The 19,667-nt window shown below is 42.4% G+C and overlaps 1 protein-coding gene across 1 annotated transcript in view; it reads right to left on the reverse strand.

Moving 5' to 3' along the window:
- Positions 1–1,046: 1,046 nt before the first annotated feature.
- Positions 1,047–19,667, reverse strand: part of CPM (carboxypeptidase M) — a 32,926-nt gene continuing 14,305 nt past the window's right edge. The window contains exons 3-9 of the mRNA XM_030479657.1: positions 14,709–14,806; positions 6,690–6,862; positions 4,982–5,166; positions 4,566–4,736; positions 3,601–3,753; positions 2,476–2,624; positions 1,047–1,715 (exon numbers count right to left, since the gene is read on the reverse strand). Coding sequence (XP_030335517.1) covers positions 1,479–1,715; positions 2,476–2,624; positions 3,601–3,753; positions 4,566–4,736; positions 4,982–5,166; positions 6,690–6,862; positions 14,709–14,806 — 1,166 coding nt within the window. The 3' untranslated portion in view covers positions 1,047–1,478. The remainder of the gene's footprint in view (positions 1,716–2,475; positions 2,625–3,600; positions 3,754–4,565; positions 4,737–4,981; positions 5,167–6,689; positions 6,863–14,708; positions 14,807–19,667) is intronic.

Here is a 19,667-nt window from a genome sequence, read left to right on the forward strand (position 1 = left end):
TCTCCCTGTTGTGGCAGACCCAGAACCAAGTGTCAGTGGTGGGATTAGTGGAGAATTACTGACTCCACTGACTGGTAAATGGTCTGTAGCAGTTAAGAGGGGGAGAAAAGGTAGAGAATTCAAATAGATATGATGAAAACATTCAAATGCCAGTATCTCATTCCAGCCCAGCACTGCTGTTTCAGTTTCTGAGGTGCATTTACAGCTTCCTGCGCTGCACACATCCTGCACAGCTGAGTGGTTAATGCTCAAGTGTGACAGGCAGGTGCAACTGCCTCAGTAAAGATGGTATATTTAAAAAGGCAGTAAGAGATTAACTGGATTCCTGTGGGGGTTTTATTTACTGTGTACAGGAAAAGATTGATGTTCCCAAAGGTAAGCTCTCCTGGTTACTTTTGAAATCGGTTAAGTACTGGCAGATGGAGTTTAAAATAAACACAGGAGGAGATGGTACCAACTGGCTTTGCTTGCTACATGTTGTGTTCATTGGGCAGCTTCAAAGGGCCCTGCAGATGACTTGCAGCTGCCCAGGCGAAAGGAACCTGGTAATTGTGCCTGCAGCCCAACCCAGGCAGGGCATCAGCTCTCGCTGAAGCCGGGCTCTGCACAGGGGTTGGGTTTGTGCCCTGCTCAGTGCACTGCAGCTCCCAGCATGGCTGACAGAGCTGGTGGTACAGACTGGGCTGTGGAACACTGAAACCACCTAAAGCCATTGCTGAAACTACTCAGATTAAAAAAATTCTGAATGGTACGTGGTTCTGTTCCATACCAAATGCAGTAAAAACCGGAGAACAGCAATGGTGTAAAGTTGTCACTGGCTGTTCCCACATCGTTTGCAATAGCCCTGCCGTGGGGGAACACCACTTTCAAAGACCCAAGTTGTTCTCCGTTGCATGGTAGCACAGCTTACCATCAGGCTTCCAGCAGCACGGCCCTTCAGCATATACTTACACTTCATTCCCATGTTCCTGTCTTAGACTGTGCCTGTGTTACTGGGCTTTACCTTATTTCCGTCTAGCTAAGAAAGAGCATATGTAAAAATGCCATTTTTCATTGATAGCAGTGGCTTTATTATGAGAAATGAGGGTTGGGCTCATGGTGTTCAGTTGTGTGACACCAGCTGCTGGCTCAGAGAGGAACCTGACCTTGTGTGAAACATTTGCAGTACAATCCTTGACTTCTTTTGAACTTGGGCAAATTCTTCAGAATATATTTGTACTTTGTGCATCGAAATTCTGCAGTTACATCCATAGGCTGTACAGGGTGTCTTTAGGTAAAATACGTAGAAAAATATGAGAGTCTGTTATAATTAAAGTAAAACATTTGATTGTCGAGCCAGTATTTTACAAAAAACCATGCCTGTAAATCAGAGTTTGGTTCATAAAAACATACATTCTTTTGCATATGCAACTCCATGTCTGAATGTCAGCCAGAACTCTGCGGGGAGATGTTGCCTTGCCACCTCATGTCATTCCCAACTATTGGAAGATGACAAGCAGAACGGTCATTAAAACCAAGGCGACATGGAGAGCTGGTTTTACCGCAGCTGAAGCCCAGTGGAGCTCCTGGTAGAGGGGAGTTCTGGGACAAGAAGCAGCACGTGACCTGATAGAGGCTTCTGGGAAAGTGAAGTCGTGTTTCAGAGCAGTGAAGTTACCAGTGTTGTCATGTATTTCCACCGTCTTCAGCATGGATTTAAACCCCGGCACAGTAGCCTAGGAGCAAACAGGAAAGCTTTCTTATTGGTGTGAAATGTTGAGTTCAGCGGGGAAACAAACCATTGTGTGATGTGTTTGTTCACGCTTTCAATGCATAGAGAAAAGTGTTCTAAATGTAAGTTGGAGAACACGGAATGAGGAAGGAGTATTTACATTACAGCAATAAGACCAAACTCCCCAAAACTGAGTAGAAACAGAGCGTGTATTTATAATGGGGGGCACTGCATGCTGTGCAAGAGAGGGAATCGAGCAATGTCGCTTAAGCATAAGCCCTTGGCAGGCAGAGTCCATTTTGCTTTGATGTTTTCTGAACACCAGCATCTGAAAGCTTACGCAGAGGAGCCATTTCAACCCTGGGAAGTAACTGCCGCTGAGGGTGGTGCCAGCCCAGGGCTGTGTGGGGCCCAACCTCCCTCTCCTCAGCCTTCAAGAGCTCTGGGGTTTGTTTCAGACACCTCAAGCTGGCGTCACTGTGGTCCGGACACTCATCCCGCGAGCTGGCTCCACCATCCAGGTCAGATGGGTGCTTATCTCTAGACATTCCGGGGACTCAAGATCTTACTGTATCAAAAAATCCCCTTCTGCTGACTCATATTTTAAGATACTATTTTCTTTCAAATCTGCTAAAGAGTCTTTACAGCTTCTGTACATATGTCTTGAGCAAGTTCAGCTCATTCATCTGCACAGATGCAGTTTTGCTGTGCTCAGGAATACATCACCATTAGAAACTATCATTTCAGGAAGGCTGCACACTTACATTGATCACATACGTGCCAGGCAGAAGGAGAAGAAAGTACTCCCCTTGTTCATTTGTTCTGTAGGGGCAGACGTGAGGCCTTCCTTGAGCTTCCACAATGGCGTTGGGAATAGGATTCCCGTTCTTATCAGTAACTTGACCCTTGATGCCTATGAAAAAAGGAGAGAAAGATCACAACCTCTAACTGTGGTGAGCCTCTTTCTCCAGGAACATCGGACTATTCTATTGCTGGATGCACTCAAAGGCTACCTCACTGATCTCGAGCACATCCAATAATATCACCAGTCACTCCTATCTTATTGAAGGGAATGAGAATAGAAAATCCTGCGGCGTTGTTCATAGTTTACACTCACACGAAGTTAGAAAGCAGCAATGTAATCTATGCTTCTAAATCTCAGCTGCTGAAAGCATCATATATACTTCTTGCATGTGTCTTTTACTGAAGGGCTTCAATCTTCAATACTGGTTTGGGGGGATTTTTTGCTACCTTCCCCCTTCTCTCCCCCCAGTTAAAAAAATATCAGCCTCTTATCCGGTACTTCCCAATGGCAGAATACCAACAATGTCTGCCTGTGAAGTAGTTTCCCTATATTCTCACACACCTCCTTCAAGGCAGCGCTGGCATTAAGCAATGATAAACCATCAGTCAGACATTCCGGGCGACAAAACGCAAGATAAGCAGCAGACTTGTGCAAACCCTTCAACTCATTGCAAAGTACCACTGTTGCACTAAGCAGCAGCTCTCATCCAACTCTGAAGCCAAGATCACACCTATAAAAGCCTTGCAAAAATACAAAATCCAAGCAGCAAAGACTCATGAAACATTGCGCACACGCACACGTTTAGAGACCTCTGAAAGAAATGGCTGTCTTAGGCTGCTCAGGAAAGCGGGCTCCCTGGAGGGGTGGATGGAAGGACAGCCCCAGGGCCTGTCCTTGCTCCTGCCCCAGCGCATTTTAAGCCCTCTGCAGCACTGTATTAGTGCCCCACACCTGATACACCTGTAAGTTCTCCTCCCTTACCCATCCCTGGCCATGTAGCACTTGCTATTCAGAAGCGGTTGCTCCAGAGTTTGCCCACCAGCCCGGCCTCAGCTTTAGCTCCCTTCCCCCTGTGCACACTCACCTAGATGCACTTGTTTTATATATTCAATCAGAGCAGCTTTGTTGTCTCTCCAGAACTTTTCCAGCTGGTCTGCTGGAGGATATTTACAGCATGACAGCTCCAATGTGATTTCAAAGCACTGTCCCCAGACATAGTTGTAATCTTGCATTCCACCTTAAAAGTGAAATAAAACAGTGTTCAGCTGAAAAGAAGCACCAAGTTCAGGCTGCAGTAGGAGAGTTAAGATGATGTTACGTACATCACACCTGTAAGAAAAGTCAATCACATAAACTATTCCTCAATGCCACACTTGTATTTACTGCCTCCTGGGGAAAACCAACTTCATTGTTCTAGTTGCATGTCGAGCTTTGTTTTCTAAAGCACAGCGCCGACTGGGAATGATTACTATTCTGGCTGAGGAAGGGTGGGTTTTTAACTTAAATTCATTCAAGGGCTCACAGATAGGGGGAGATGAGATAAATTCACAGCCTGGCACAGACTTTGCCGCTGCCAAACCCATCGTAAGAGCCTTGCAAGGCTTGGAATTCAGACTGTGAAAGCAACGTGTGCTGCCACAATACACAGGATATTCTATTTGGCTACACATAAACAGTAATGAAAACATTTATTTCAGTGATCAGACATTAAAAATAAGGATGATACATTAACAGAAGATTGGTTTTCTTTCTGAAAGGACGAGACCTTGGTGCCACAAGGTAATCTATGCAGCTATGCTTAGAAAGAGCACAGAAGCAGCCAGACAGCAGAGACTGCCTCATGCACTTGTGTAACTGCTGACTGGGAGACTCTGCCAGCAGCTGGGTCCTGCTCAGAAAGCCTGTGTGAATGTGTTGTCTTACTCCCCTCATCAGCCCTCTGCTCTGGGCACAATCAGAGCCCTTTCATCACGGGGGGATGATGGCAGGAGAAAGTGAGAACATCGTATCTGAAGCAGCTGAAGAACAAAAGAACACAGACACCCTTACCTTCCAGCTGGTACCAGGAATACCCATTGGTGATGCCATCTGGAAAGGTTTGTCTGTTGTCACAACCAGTCCCTTTGTACATGCTGGCGTGGTTGAAAGAATAGGTTTTTGCCAAATGGATAAAGACATCATCATCTGGAGACCTGCTATAGCCTTCCAAAGAGCCGGTAACTGCAGGATGAAGATAGCCATCATGTCACTCTTGTTACTGGTAAAACATACAGTGCTGGCTTACGTACAGGAGAACCATCTCCCAGGCAGCCATATCAGGCAGTGCATTTTGATGGGGTTTATCAAGGTCTGCCCACCCCAGCTCAAAAGCTGATAAAACCTTGCCAAAATCCTTATGAATTTTGCTCTTGTACAGCTAATGTTCCTAACCCACATCAGCTGTGGAGAGTTTGTTACTAGCTTACCTGAGTTACCATTGTCGAAGGTGTAACTGGCAACCAGGGCACCCCCGTGCAAGTTTGCCGAAAGAACAAACGTCTCATTTTTTATCCAGTTCATGACTGCTCGAGTCTCTGGCTGAATGCTGGCGTTGTTTCGTTCAAAGGCATCAGGAAAATTTCTGTTCAGATCTTCTCCGTTCTTATTGTACCTTAGAAACAGAGAAAACATTCCCATTACTGCTTTGCCTATAGACACTTCCATGCCACCAGCCTCCCAGTGCTTCAGATCTGTGGTGTGCTAGTGTCTTCGGGAAACAGGGAAGATGACCACTGTACATCTCCTCAAGCATTAAGAAGATGGACTTTAGTTTGTTTTCTGGCAGCACTGGAATTTTCATAGGACACAATAAAACAATTCTGTTGTATTTCAGGTGGAAACAGTGAATAATATTTAGCATGTGTATAGCATACACACATCTACACGTACATGAATTAGAAAAACCTAGGCCAGGTAAGGGGGATATTGTCCTTCTGTATGTATATCTGTCCTTCTATATGTCCTTCTGTACAGAAGGTCTTCTGTACACCTGTACAGAAGACCAAGCTAACTACTGGATGGCCGTGTCCCTTGTACTGCTGTCACTCTGGACAGAGAGCAAAACATCTGACTCGAACACAGGATGTATATACTCTGCTCCCTGTACCTGAAGGGCCAGCCTTGCAAATACTTTCTTCCTTTTTTACTCAAACAGGTCAGTACAAGAGTAGAGAGAATATTTAGTGTCAGCCTTGTTAATTTTTAAACTCAAGTTAGTTAAACTCTGTGTATTTGACAGTGAGGGGATAAAAAAGATATCACCCTCCATAGAAGTCCTGTCTATCTGCTGAGGAATAAATTTATTTCCTAATAAAAAAGAGGGCCTGCACCGGTCAGCTGGAGAACTAAATTACCTAAGCTACATTTTCACTTGCTTCTGGCGTTGCCATGGCCTAAGGGAACTTCCGGCTCATGAGTTTGTTTTTAGTGCACATTCCAACCTTCTCTCTTTGGTATTGCTTCCCATTCTCTCACTCTCTCCTTCTCTTCCCTCTACGAGCCTGTTAAACTTTTCCTCCCCTCTTTGGTCTCTGCAATAGTTACATTAAAGAATGCAGAAACAGCACAGGATGCAATGCTAGGTTATGTTTTGTTCTGCATGTTTTTTTCGGAGCGCTATTATTAGCACAGCACCTATTAAGAGCTACCTCTCCTTGCGTAACTCTTCCCTCTTACTACACTTGCATTCAACGTGATCTTTAAACATATTTCTAGAAGTCCATTCAACAAGCTGAGACATATCTTTTCCTCATTAAGAGGGGTTCCAGAGTTCTCCAGTTGACACAGAACCCTGTAGGCAGAGTTTTCCTTCCTTTTTTTTTGTGGCACCCTAAAGGTCTAAATAGGTAATTGTGCTTCTATTCACTATCTGGGTCTCCTGCCTAAAAAGTTAGGTCATTACACTATTCTGACCAATTTTCTTTTGCTGCACCACATATAAACGCCAGCCTGACTCAGTCATCCAAAAACTCTATGCTGTAACAGTGTATCTTCAGAACAGCCCAGGCCAAAATTAGCCCTAACACATCCCCTGGGCTATCCACTCCACCAACCATGGTTCAGTCTCTGGCTATCTCTGGTTATGACTCCCACCCATTTCCTTTACCTGCCCCCACCCTCCTAAACCACCCTTACCTTCCTCGCGTGTAATAACAGTCAGGCACTTTTGTAGCTTCAAACCCATCAGGATTCATTGTTGGCATGATATGAATCCGAGTATTATTGAGTAACCGGGTAATAACTGGGTCCCGCCTATAGCTGGTCACCAGGAAGTCTATCAAATGGAGCAGGATTTCTCTCCCAACAGTCTGTATAAAGAAACATAGATTCCATTTTAAGTCTGCTAAGGAAGAAAAAGTAGTAAAAAATCCCCACTACTTTTCCTTTTACTACTTTTTGCTTTTTGTCCTACTTACAGCTTTTTCTTACTGGATTACAGAGACATACAAGACCATTCTGGTCGACACTGTTTTGTATACTTTTGTATATTTAAAGTAATTTAACAGATAAAAGGAGTCACTGGAGGGTTTTTACAAGGGTTTTAAACCCAGATCAACCAGAGCGCTTTCTGTAATGGGAAACTGACTATGTCAGCTGCACTGCTTAAATCCTGCATGGATAAGGCACAGCCTTATCCAAAAGTAAACCTGGATAGGCTGCTTGTTAAAGGCTATGTGGGCTCAGAAACGCACCAGAGTCACAGCTCTGTGCTGATGCCCAAGGGACCCAGCACCACTTGGCAGTGATGGTTCAGAAGAAAGGAAGGAGACACCTTCCATGATTTCCAGGGTGCTACAGAGCAGGATTTTTCCTTGTTGATCCCCTTTTATGGGAAGTCAACTTTAATATCAAGAGAGGCCTCATAATCACTTCTGTTACAGTCTCTGTTACCTTGCTTTATTTTAGTGCCATGAACACAGGCGTTGGGGAAACCAAACAAGTATATGTAAATCCTTAGAAAAAGAGATGGAAAGACATTTGGATGAAGACTTAGATCAAGGAAAGACAGTGGCAGTGAAATAGCTAAATACGTATTTTTGTTCATATAAGCTTGTATAGTTTGTGAAAACTGGCAGGACATCTCCCTTTAGTCTACTCTATCACATTTCAAGCAAAACAGTGGCAAGTTCCAGCTCCAGTGAGTTAAGAACAATCCTATTTTACACCCCAGAAACCACTAGTACAGCGTTTACTGGACCATACTTCCCAGGAGCACTTTCTATAGCACTGTGACCCATACCTCTAGGGGGCTGTAGGGTTCCTAAGCCCTGACTGGGATGGGAACAAATCAAGACTTGCAACTAGATGTGCTCTGGAGATAATTTCTCTCTACTTTATCTTCAAGAACAAAGCCCGCTAAATCACTGCAGGCTCTAATTCAAAGCCACAGCATCTCACTATCTTTGAGAATGAGTCTTGCACCAGTAAAGTGGAAATATTGCAACAATTTGTTTCTATAAAGTGAGGCTCATGGAGCAGCTATTACTGATGCCAAGGGTAAACATTTCCTTGCTTTTAGACTGGAACAGGTTAAGGGTAAAAAGTAGGTGAAATCAGGCAAGGGAAAAGGAATATTTCTCCACAGCTGTTTGCTGCACTAATGTCTTGTTGAATTTTCAGATCAGCGCATTTTAAGTGGCAAATCCTGCTCTAGGCATTAAGGCAAACAGGAACAGAGACACCATCCTGCAGGAGCTGGGTTGGGACAAGGAGGGCTGGGTGTAAGTGCTGTTCAGGCTGGGAGCAAACCGTGTCTTGCCAGTTAGATGGCAATTACCCTCTACTGAAGGAGAAACAAAGTTGCAGATCACGCTGTTGTGTCATAGTCAAAGGCAGCCATGGTCTCCAAGTTGGTACTTCAGCAACTGTACGATGCTATTTGTACAGGAAAAAGGGAGGATTTCTTCCCACCTGCCCCCCAGCAGATTTGTTCCTAAGTTTTCTAACCTTGCTTGTCAGCTCCTGCTGCCTCTTGCAAGCTGCCATCCAGTAATCTGCTAGGGGAAGCTGCGTGACCCAAGTTACTGTGCCAGTAACTAAGGGGTTCTTGTTCTAGACATTACAGCAAATGGGCTTTGAAAAGGCAGGGAAGGTACCTAATTTCCTCCATTGCCAGTAGCTTTCAAAACAGCACCCGAGTATGCTAAAGCAGACTGCTCTGCAGGTTTGATAAATTTACTCCATGACATGTAGGGAGGGATGCTACAGAACCTGTCTTGTACATGCAGCTCAGTTCCAGCTCTGGGTGATAGACATCTTGGGAAGTAAACAGAGAAGAGCAGGGGGGGAGAAAGGAGAGGAGAGAAATCAACCAAATCATGGCCCTGGGCATGAAAGATAAAGCTAGCAGACTTAGAAGCAGCAAGAATGGCCCTACCACAGAAATTGCTAAACTACAGACAAGACTGGACTGCTCTCTGGAGAAACTGGGAAAGTGCCTCTGCTCCTACTATACTTCACTTCAGTGCCTGACAAAAAGAAATCCAGAAATGAAAGGATAGAGAAATAGGAAAGGGGAAAAAAGATAGGGAAAAGCAACAAAAGAAGGTGGTGGAAAAGGTCATGTTCCATTCTTTATAAACATTGTCCAGTTTTTCATAGGTGACATTCTTTGTACCTGAAAGTTAAACCCAGACTTACATACATATATAGCATTTTAAAAACTAACCCTACTTTATAGGATGCCTTGTATAGCTAGTGTTGTACCCAAGTACATCAAACAATTCAGCTAATCTCTATCACAGAGAGTTGTTACTTTAATCATCCCTGGTGCAGAAAGAGTGTATTTATTACCACTGTGTTTTGGCGGAGTGACAGAGGGGAGGTTTTGTTTTGGGCCAGAGTACCCTGCATTTCTTGAGAGCGCACATCTGGAGGTGTTTGAGGGGAGGGAAAGGGAAAGCTTTTGTTCCTGGGAAAGCATAGCTGAAGTTTTGATCAAGATTTCAGCCAAGCTTTACCCTGTTGCTAGAGAGGTCAGCTACACCTGTGGAGATAAGTTAGGAGATTTTTTCTTTATTTCAGAGCATCAAATAAAGGATATAGACACACTGGAGGTAGGTTGCTGACAACAAAGTCAAGGACAGACACCTTAACCTTGCTCTAGTCTAATACAAAGATGTAAAGAGCAGGGGACAGCCTTTATGGGCTCTGAGAAGACATGACGAACATTTGGTTTTAATTGCAGTATCCCAAAGGTGATGCCCAGGTGTACTGTTCTGCTATAGCTCAGATGAGGGGTGGCACAAAAGCCAAGGAAAACACTTTCTCCCGCCTCTAGGGATAGAGTTGAACATCAAGTTTCTCCGTGCACTTTCAGCTGACAGTTGCCTTGTGTGCCCCAAAGGGAGTCAGCAGGAAAGGCTTTCAATGATCCTCAGGGAAGCCCCAAACAAAGCAGCATGCATGTGTCAGGGCATGGATCAACGCTGTAGAAAAGGGTGTGACTGCTGTTTCTTACCCCTTAAACCGTCTGACTATTGCTTCTGGCACGGCTGGGTCAGCACCCTGCTCACTACTGAGGGCTTACTCAAGAAGCCCTAACAGCAGCCAGTTAAAAGATTAAGGTTAGCTCCAATTGCACCTGCACTGTAACATTTCACTGCGGCACCCATGTTCGTAAAGCGTTTGTTACCACATGATAGAAGCCTAATACCAGGGGACTATGGGTGGATAGACTCTGCCCATTTTTATGATTAAAATGCTTTCCTTAACCATGGCCTGGTTTTTAAGTTGAAGTATGTTGAAATAAAGATCCAAACCATCAGGTAGGACCTGTTTCAGGGCAACATGGTCTTGCCAGTTTCCTTGCTCTGGCCCTGACTGCTCTACAGACTTAGCACAGCATGCCGGGCACAACCCCACCTAAGGGAAGCGGAGTTAATAGCAAAGAAACCAGTAGTCCATTCTGGTTTACCACTGAAATGCCACATTTACAAGATGTGATTTTTTAACACTTGTACAGCACTATTTATTATGCATGGCTGTGACACACCCCACTATGTTTGTCCTTCTTTACTAAAAGAACATCAGTGTTAAAGCCACTGTTTGTGCAAATACCGTTTAGCACATATCTATTTATTTCTATAGCAGCAATCACTATGAAAATATGAGAACTACCACATGGATGACAAGGAATTGCAGTTTGTTGGTTTATTACTGAGGCAAATGGCAACATATCTCTTGTTTTTGAACTAGTAACCGGCATAAGATGTTACCACCTGCACAAATTCTACAGGCTTCTCAGCTCAGGCTTCACCTGGCTGAGAAGTGGAACCCTTTTTCTTTTCCCACTCAGAAGAGTGGGAGTAAAGATAAGGAAAAAGGCAACTGGGGTGAGGCAGTTGTTGAAAGAGATCTCAGCAGCATAAATCTTTTGTTAGCAAGTAGATTTTGTTACTTTGAATTTTGAAATCCCTGGTGCTTCTGACCTTTTTTACATAACGTCGGCTGATCCTGAAGTCAGGTAGAAGATAGTTCACTAGACGAGAAACCGTTCCCTCTTTTTAGTCTCTTTTCTAAAGCACATATTTGTTTCCCCTGCCACACCACTTCCATACTTTATTACACAGTACAAAGGACAGAGGAATATGTGCTGGAAATCCCATATAGCAGATTGTGCAGTATGTGGACACAACACTTTTTGCCCAACCCAGTGATAAAAAGAGCGTCCTTTTTTTTATAGTGGCATTTTCACAGCATGAACGCAGCCTCCATCCATTTTTCAGAAATGAGTGAAGAATACTACACAAGACTTCTTAGTTTGTCATTTGATTTTTTTAAAGCCCCAATTATATTGATCACAAATAAACCTACCCCAGTCTTCAGTCAGCCAAGCCCTGGTAAGTCATACCTCAGGAAACCTTTTAACGGATATGACTATGTCTATGATGACATGGAAAATAGGGTCTAGTTGCTTTAACTTAAATGGCAAGATAAGCCAGCAAGATAAACATATGCTTTCACATAGGCTGGCTCAGGCTCAGCTCCACATCATGAAAGAGGCAAAACACTATTACACTAAGAAAATGATCAGAAGTGGGCAATTTAGAAGGAAAGGGCTGGTATCAGCATTACCATTCTCAGAGGTTGTCTTGTGATGGTCCAGTCACACTAGAGCTGCAGAAATTTAAGGAAGCCATATACTTAATACATTAAAGGGAACAAGCAGAAGCACACTGTAGTAGTTTACGCTTTGTTCAGACATGCTTTTCCTTAAAGGGCTTCTCGGCTGCGATATCTATGGGTTAGGAACAGCCTTCTGATTAGATCTTATGGTTCAGATGTAAAGATTGGGGTCAAGTCACTGGCACAGCTGGTCAAAACATGGTAATTCTGCTCTATGTATGACTTAGGAGTGTTTGGGGGCTTGGTTGTGGCTGATGTTAAGTGGGACGAGTTTTCCTCAGAGAAATATGAGTGTACACTCTGAGGAAGACAAAATTTTCAAGAGTACAAGCCTGGGACAGGAGAGGCTGCGGCCTAATTCAGAATGAGAGCTGCCCAGAACTACAGGCAACCTCTCCTTCATCTTCCTCAGTGCAGACATCATCAGTATTTCACAGACTGCACAAAATGCATAAGCCTATTAGTGCTATTTTGGTTCAAGTCTCACATAGGTGCAACTGACAACTAATCAGTTTTAATCTGGCTTGGATTAAACAAAAGTACTGCTAAACACAGTGTCCAACTTCATACAGGCACACAAAGAAGTCTTTTGTTGTATCTCCAGGGATGTGGAGCAAAAGTTCACTCTATTTAGCAATGATGATCACAAAATAAAACCATGGAAGCCTTGGCTGGTCATTCCTTACAGTATTAAAAAAAAGTTAACCTGCTTAAAAAAATAAGGTCTTTCCAGTTCCAGGAAAAAAAATACTCTTCCTAGTATTATGTACTCACATTATTTTATTGGAACTTCCCTGTTGGGCAGCTCTCCAGATAACCTAGGTTTTCTTCCAGCAGCCTGTGTGAACAGCCTGCACACATGCAATTCAGGCTCCTCTGCCCAACTGTTAGGTTTAAAGAGCAGGCAGCCAGCTGAATCAAAGTAGTAAAGGGTCATCTGTGTGATCATGGCAAGCTAGAAGGGCAGCATCATCAAACACCATTTGAGAACAGAACTTTCCTCACTCTGCACCATTTATGGAAAGCACCACTGAAGCACAAAAGACCCAACTAGATCAATAGAGCCATAATCCCACAATTTTAAAGTTATGAAAGACTGTTTTGTTGTGGAACACAAGTTGAAGCTTGTCATACAGCTAGTGCAAAACTTATCTGCTTAATATATTAGGAATAGTTGAACCTTTCCCTAGAGACTAGACCAGCAGAATCATAGATTATGGGAAAAAATATTCAAGTTCTCCAATGTTTCTCTATATGAGGAATTCATTTCCTGCCATCTGAAATACATTTATGGTCAGATAGGAAAAACAAGTACTGATTGTGCATTATATACATACACAAAAAGCATAAGGTAAAGATCATCATGAGAGCCTGAAAAGGTGGAATAGCTCTAATTCCAGAATCTTCCCTAGGTGCATGCTTGGTCTAATGAACAAGCTGGAATGCAGCATGGCACTTACTGCTATATGGTATCTCAGCAGCTCAAGGATCAACCCTGCTCGAACTCAGACACAGTGCTAGATACTTAAAAACAAGTTTTGCCTTATTTCATCACAAAGTCAATATAAAAATTTAGATCCTAGGCAGCGATCCAGGCTGCCTGATCTCCAGTGATCCCTGACCCTGTGGATATGCAAACAGTGCGCATTTCCATGGTCAAGGTTCCTTGCGCATACCAAGCTGGGTAGCAATAATGGCAGGAGTGCTTCATTGTGGAAGTTTCAGCAGGAGGAATGGCCTTCTGCAGTCCAGCACTGTTGGATTTGAGAGCCAGGATGAGATCACATCCTGCCCTCCATCTCTTTCCTACCAAAGCTGGGTCATCTGTGGCTATAGGTCTGCAATTCACTTCAGCAATCTGCAGGGGCTGTCATGTGGAGCCTCAGTTCCCAGGCACCCTGGTCTACCCTGCTGACAACACACCAGGTTTTAGGAGTTGCAAACTATATATTTTGGGCATCCAGTAACACATATACCCATTTGAAACCATGAATCAGCTTCCTCCCACACAGTTAAATTCCAAAGCAGTCAGGCTCCCAGCAGCCCTTTGAGCATAGCCCACTGTTAAACAAGGTGAAACTAGTTTAACTTGGGGAAAATTCTTAGCACATAATGTTGCAAGTGCCTGTAGGCGTGCAAATGCTCACACACAGTGCTGTTAATAGCAGTAGCTTATTATGTGTTGCGCTTTACATAGGATACACTTCCTACTACATCTATTTTTTGTTAGTTTTGGGAATTCAGTCCAGCATATAAAAAAATTCTGCCATTTCTTTTGAATTATTTCATATGAAAGACTGCATAGAAATATATTGTGTAGTTTAAACTTATCCTGAACATGACTAATATAAGCAGGTAAAGCTGAAGAATAAGCAAAATAGAGAGCAAGACAAGATTATAGAGAAGAGTGAAGATTAAAGTATTTCTGTTCCAGATTCATGTACTACACCAGGAAGGCTCATAATCACCATTTTCTCCTTTATTGTTATGAAGCGGGTATTCTTTCCAGAGCAAGTTAATCCTGAAATTGCTTTTTGGTTTGTACTTACTGTGTTTTCAGGTGAATCTAGGTATTCCTAGTTTAAGGTTTCCAAGAGAAATTTTCTTCCTAAAATAAATCATTTGGTGCTTCACGACAATTACTATTCAATCATGGGATGCATTTGAAGAGTTCTATCAGTCATATTTTATGCCTAGGCAATAATAATGAACAAGCAAACTATTGCACCTGACTTATTACCAGGAAAATTAAAGCCTCTGGGTTTATTCAGATGGAGAAGACACTGCTCTCTAGTTGAGAGGTCTTAGGTGTAGGATTGTAGGATTCTTCACCATGATGTAAGGTCTCCTAAAGCCCTTCCACCAAAATATGGGAACTTTATTCTTGAAATTCCACAAGAAATACACACACTAGGTCCTCTTTGAGGTATGATACCCCTTAATAAGTAGCACACACCTGCGAGAAATTCACTGTTAACCTGTAGTAAGTGTATTTGGTATAAACGACATTGCAAAATTGAAACGTACCTCATCCCCATGCATATTAGCAACATACTTGAACTCTGGAATGCCAATCTTATGTTGGGTTGGAAACCTTCCCAGAACAAGGACCCACAGGTCTCTACCTTTAAGAGGGGAAGGGGAAAAGAGTTTTTTTTAAACAAGTGTAAAAATCATACAAACCTTAGAGAAAAAATATAGTAAGAAGAGCTGGTCATTAAGACCACTGTACAAATTCTCATATTTCAGTACTACCCAGTCAGTCCTATATATAGCACATCAAAGCAGACTTTGTGGGTTTTTATTCTATGAGTACTTGCTGTATTAATTATAGGAATAAATACGTTTTGCCTTCTGACCAAAAGCGTGTAGCGAACCCTTTCAAAAGCATTTAACCAGTGCTAGAAAATAGGTTGGGGTTCTTTTGTAGTAAACTGTTTTCAAATCAAAGTTTAGCAAGCAAGATCTTGTCAAGCAAAGCCACCAAGCACCTAAGAAGTATTTAAAAATCAGACAGTCTTCCCCCCAGAAATACTAAATCATAAGGGTTTTCCAAGTTATACACAAGTTTTTATTATCACAAAGAACATCTTTTCTGTATTAAAGACAACACAAAAAAAGCTAAAGCTAAACACATTTGTGAGTTATTGCTTGGAAAACAGGAGATACTGGTCAGAGCTGTATTGGATACATTAAAACGAATATCAGTAGGGAAAGAAAGAATAGCTACAGAAGAGTATTAGTTAGGATCATTAAAGCTGCACAGGAAGCTGAACCTTAAGTAACAAAACATACATACATTTTGGAAGTCCTTATTTAATGTGGGTGGAGGCAATTTTGATCATTATTTTTGGTGATATTGTGGCATTTCAGATCTCATCTGCAAAACTATGCTTCCCACTAGTCTGCTCAACAAGGTGAAAAGCTCTCGTTTCAGTAGATGGCAGTAATGAAACCGGACCAGTTCCTTGGTAATAGCAGTCACAGCCCCACAGATTGCTAACACCCAGGCCTTGCATGCACATTTCCTGTCCCCAGCTCTCACACAGGCCTTGCTGAGACCCAGGAGCCATCTCGGAGGAGGCCAGCCATCATCGTTATTTACAGGAAAGATGAATGTAGGTGCTACATTACATGCAGTACTATAAAAAGCACTATCTCCTAAACCTTTGTGGATCATCAAATCTGCAGTAAAACTCTAGAGCATAACAATTTGCTGGAGCTGGAAGCCGTGACCCTCATGGTATAGCTGCAGGCAGCCAGTCACATAGCTAGAAAAGAAAGCAAAAATACTCTGGCAACTGGAGTACTTTCAGGAATGGGAGACTAACATTGAGGACAGGAGGTACACTACAAAATGCACTGAAACAAGTGCAAGACAGTGGTTGCCAAACTAAATTTTTACTTAACAGGTTGAGAATCAGTCTCAGGCTTAGGAGCAAGAAGCAGCAAGACAGCACAGAGAGCAGGCAGATTCAACAAGGAATGGTCTCAGGATCCCCTGGTTTTAGAATCTTTTTTTGTACCTTTATGCCCTCCTCTAAGCCACTGTGCCCAGCTCTCCATCCCTCTGCTGGAAGGAAATCTCAGACATCCCTCCTTATTTCCCAACTTGTCACTTGCCATAAGGACTGCTGCCCCGAGAGGAACATACCTGCTTACAATTGCGATTGCAGCCTTTCCACCAACAGCCCAAAATTAAGGTGACTTCTGCATACCTACAGCGTCCAGCTTCCCTAGCTAGGGATGCATTAGACCAAGCTGTAGTGCCAAAGAGCACATCCAATGTCTAAAAGACAGCAGTGAAATTACAAAATTAAGGTAGCAAAGGACTTTTAGTGAAGACCTGACGGTGTCCCAGCTCTCTCTTAGATGGAAGTGGAAACAGCTAAATTGTAAAATACAGTTTCCTACAGAGGAGACGTATGCCTTCCATAAGGTTATAAATTCATTCAGCCTTGAGGCTGCCTGTTACCAGCAGGACCAAGCACACAGACAGGGCTTCAAAATCTCAAAGCCAATGGATTCAGTGAGTTACATGTAAAAAGGCCTTTCAGAACAAATGAAATAAGCACCCATCAAAAGGGATTTCGTACACAAGCACAAAGCACTGACCTAGAACATGAGATGGTTTAATGTCCTGATGCTGCATTAAGCTAACCAATATCTACTACATTTATATTACCTTTCCACACCTAATTATTATCTAATCGCAGCAGCCAAACAATATTGCAGTCCCTAGAACATGAAACATCTTATCTCACCACAAATGGGACAAAAATTAGCAGATCATATTTCAAATCCAACTATCAATGACACATCCCTTCCATAAGGACTTCCTGGACCATCTCATGAACCGATGAAGTACAGTGCCATATTCTTCAGCCACTTCCCCACAGCAGCACTAGCACCAATTTTGTACTATATATACACTAAAGCAACAACATTTTAAGTGCAGCTAAAATGCTGTAGTTCTGTCATTTAAGACTTTCTGCAAGTAATATTGTATTCTGATTTCAAATTTAAAAAGATTTTCAATGCTTTGCTACCAGCAGTGCTCATTCCTGCTGCTATCACTTGAAATTGCACTCATGGGAAACAGAAGGAAGAGCTAAGTATAGACTAGCATTAAGTACTGATTTAAATCAGTATTTTCAGCATGAGCGTTTAAACTGTTTATAGTTTGTGTGAGGGCCATCTAAATGATAAACACTCCCATGAACTGAGACACCAATTATTTCCTGGCATTTCCAGCTTGTGAGAAGTATTAAAACCTACCATTAACAATTAAAATAAATTCCTGGGTTTGCTCAGCCTGCAGTACTGGGTAGTGTACCTATGAGAGATGATGTAAGATTTCTTTCCATACAGCAGTGATTTATTGCATATAAGAAGATTCAGCCTTTAGATAATTTCCTTTAATCAGTAAAGCCTAGATAACTTCGTTTTTGTACCTGGAGTGAACAGCTAAGCTACCTCCCATGCTTTGAATCAACTGAATGTATACCAAAAAGCCACTTCTCATTGCCAAACCAGAACTGGCTTCAACTAATTAGCGAACTATAGTTCAAGTAATCAAGACAAATGTGTGTTTCTAACCGTGTGTCTCAGGACAAGTAACAAGATTTGTACTGCAACAGAGCCAGACCACACAATTCCTAGCAGAATAAGCAGTCTTTTTTGTAAAGTTTTCTAGCACTGGCACAGTTCATGGCATAGTACCAGTATTCTAAACTGATATATGAAAACTGGGAATTAAGATGGGGAATTGAAATTGATCTTCAGATGTAGTGGGAAAGAAACCAAATCAATTTGTAGGTGTTGCAGTCTGGATCACACTCCCTTTGTTTTGTTCTGAAATTTATTTCTGCTTTTCTTCACTTTGATCTTTACAGCTACAGTTATAAAAAAAGAATTGTTATCATTTCAAAGAAAGTTATGGCTAGCAAATGAGGTAAAATGGCTGGGCAATGCATCAGACCCACTGCCAGTACTACTCAGGCTAGGCTACTCATTCAAAAACTTGCAGGGAGGTCCCCTTTGGCACAGAAAAAGCAAAAGGGTGACCACAGTTCTCCTGGGCCAGCCATATGCTGCACGTTGACTTCATGGGTAGGAACTGCAGCAATGCTGATCCATGTTGAGGCAGTCCCTCCCTAGAAAGGCACAGGACAGAGGGAAAAGGAAGAAAGATTGCCTCTCATTAGAGTGCAACGTCCCAGAACAGCTTAATCATAGAAACAATCACAGAATTATAGAAGAGCTCAGGTTGGAAGGGACCTCAAAAGATCTGATCCAACTTTTGATGGGAAAGGAAGCCTAGATGGATTACCGAGCACTCTGTCCAATTGCATCTTGAAAACTTCTAGTGATGGGGATGTTACCACATCCCTGGGAAGTGGTTCCAATGAATGATTTCTCCCACTGTAAAAAAACTCCATTGTCTAGATGATTTATGAAGATGTTGAACAGTGTAGGGTCCAGTATCGATCCCTGGAGGATCCCACTTGTGACAGGCTGCAGCCTGGATAAAAACCATTGATCACCACCCTCTGAGCGTGGCTGTTAGCTAGTTTCCTACCTATCTCACAGGCCATGTATCCAACCTGTATCTTGACAGTTTGTCCAGGAGAAGGCTGTGGGAAAGTGTGAAAATCAGTTTACTCCAACTCCAGATCTGACTGAATACCTATTTGAACAGTGCAGCACTGAACATGCTCATACAAAACTTCCTCTGACACTGGCTAGAAAATTGAGGGTTTAGATAGATGTCTAAATGCAAGCCTCAGATATCAATCTACTTGGATCCCATCTGTGTTACCTATAAAACACAAAGCCAGGTTATTAAAAAAAACCCACAACATGACATTATACCAAATCAAAGGAATGACCTCAAAAAAATACACTTTTTATTATATATTATATTATAGACTATATTTTTTATATATATAATGAGATTTGATACAAGCCACAACAATTTACTTTTTTGTATTTCATATCCTATTTTAAAACTTACTAATTTTTATTCTCACTTATCCTGTGTTTGGCAACAAACTCTACAGGCCAAATAGCACATTATCAGGGTGGTCTGCGTATGACCCAGAAAGATGTGGCCCTAAGCTGTAGGGAAGGCCCCCTTAGTAGTAAGAAAAAAAGGCAGAGAAGTTAAATAGAAAGTGCAAACAACTTAAAAGCTTTATCATCATTCTTCAAGTTGGTATTGGCTACTGATATTTCAGCAGTGCTGTGAACTCATCCTATCAGGGCTTCATTCTATTGTGCTCCACATAAACCTAAAATATATATTTCTGAGCCCCAAAGCATACAATCAAAGTACTGCAAAATAAGAAGGGAGACCAGACAGATGAGTTTTTGTTCAGTGAGAACATAAGAAGGTAGTGGCTATGCCCTAGGCATAGCTTGTGTCAATCCAGCTCAATTCCTTTACAAGCAGGAGATCTTCAACCTAGATTCTATGATGAGAAC

Source organism: Strigops habroptila, chromosome 3 (assembly GCF_004027225.2).
Source record: "Strigops habroptila isolate Jane chromosome 3, bStrHab1.2.pri, whole genome shotgun sequence".
NCBI classification, from domain to species: Eukaryota; Metazoa; Chordata; class Aves; order Psittaciformes; family Psittacidae; genus Strigops; species Strigops habroptila.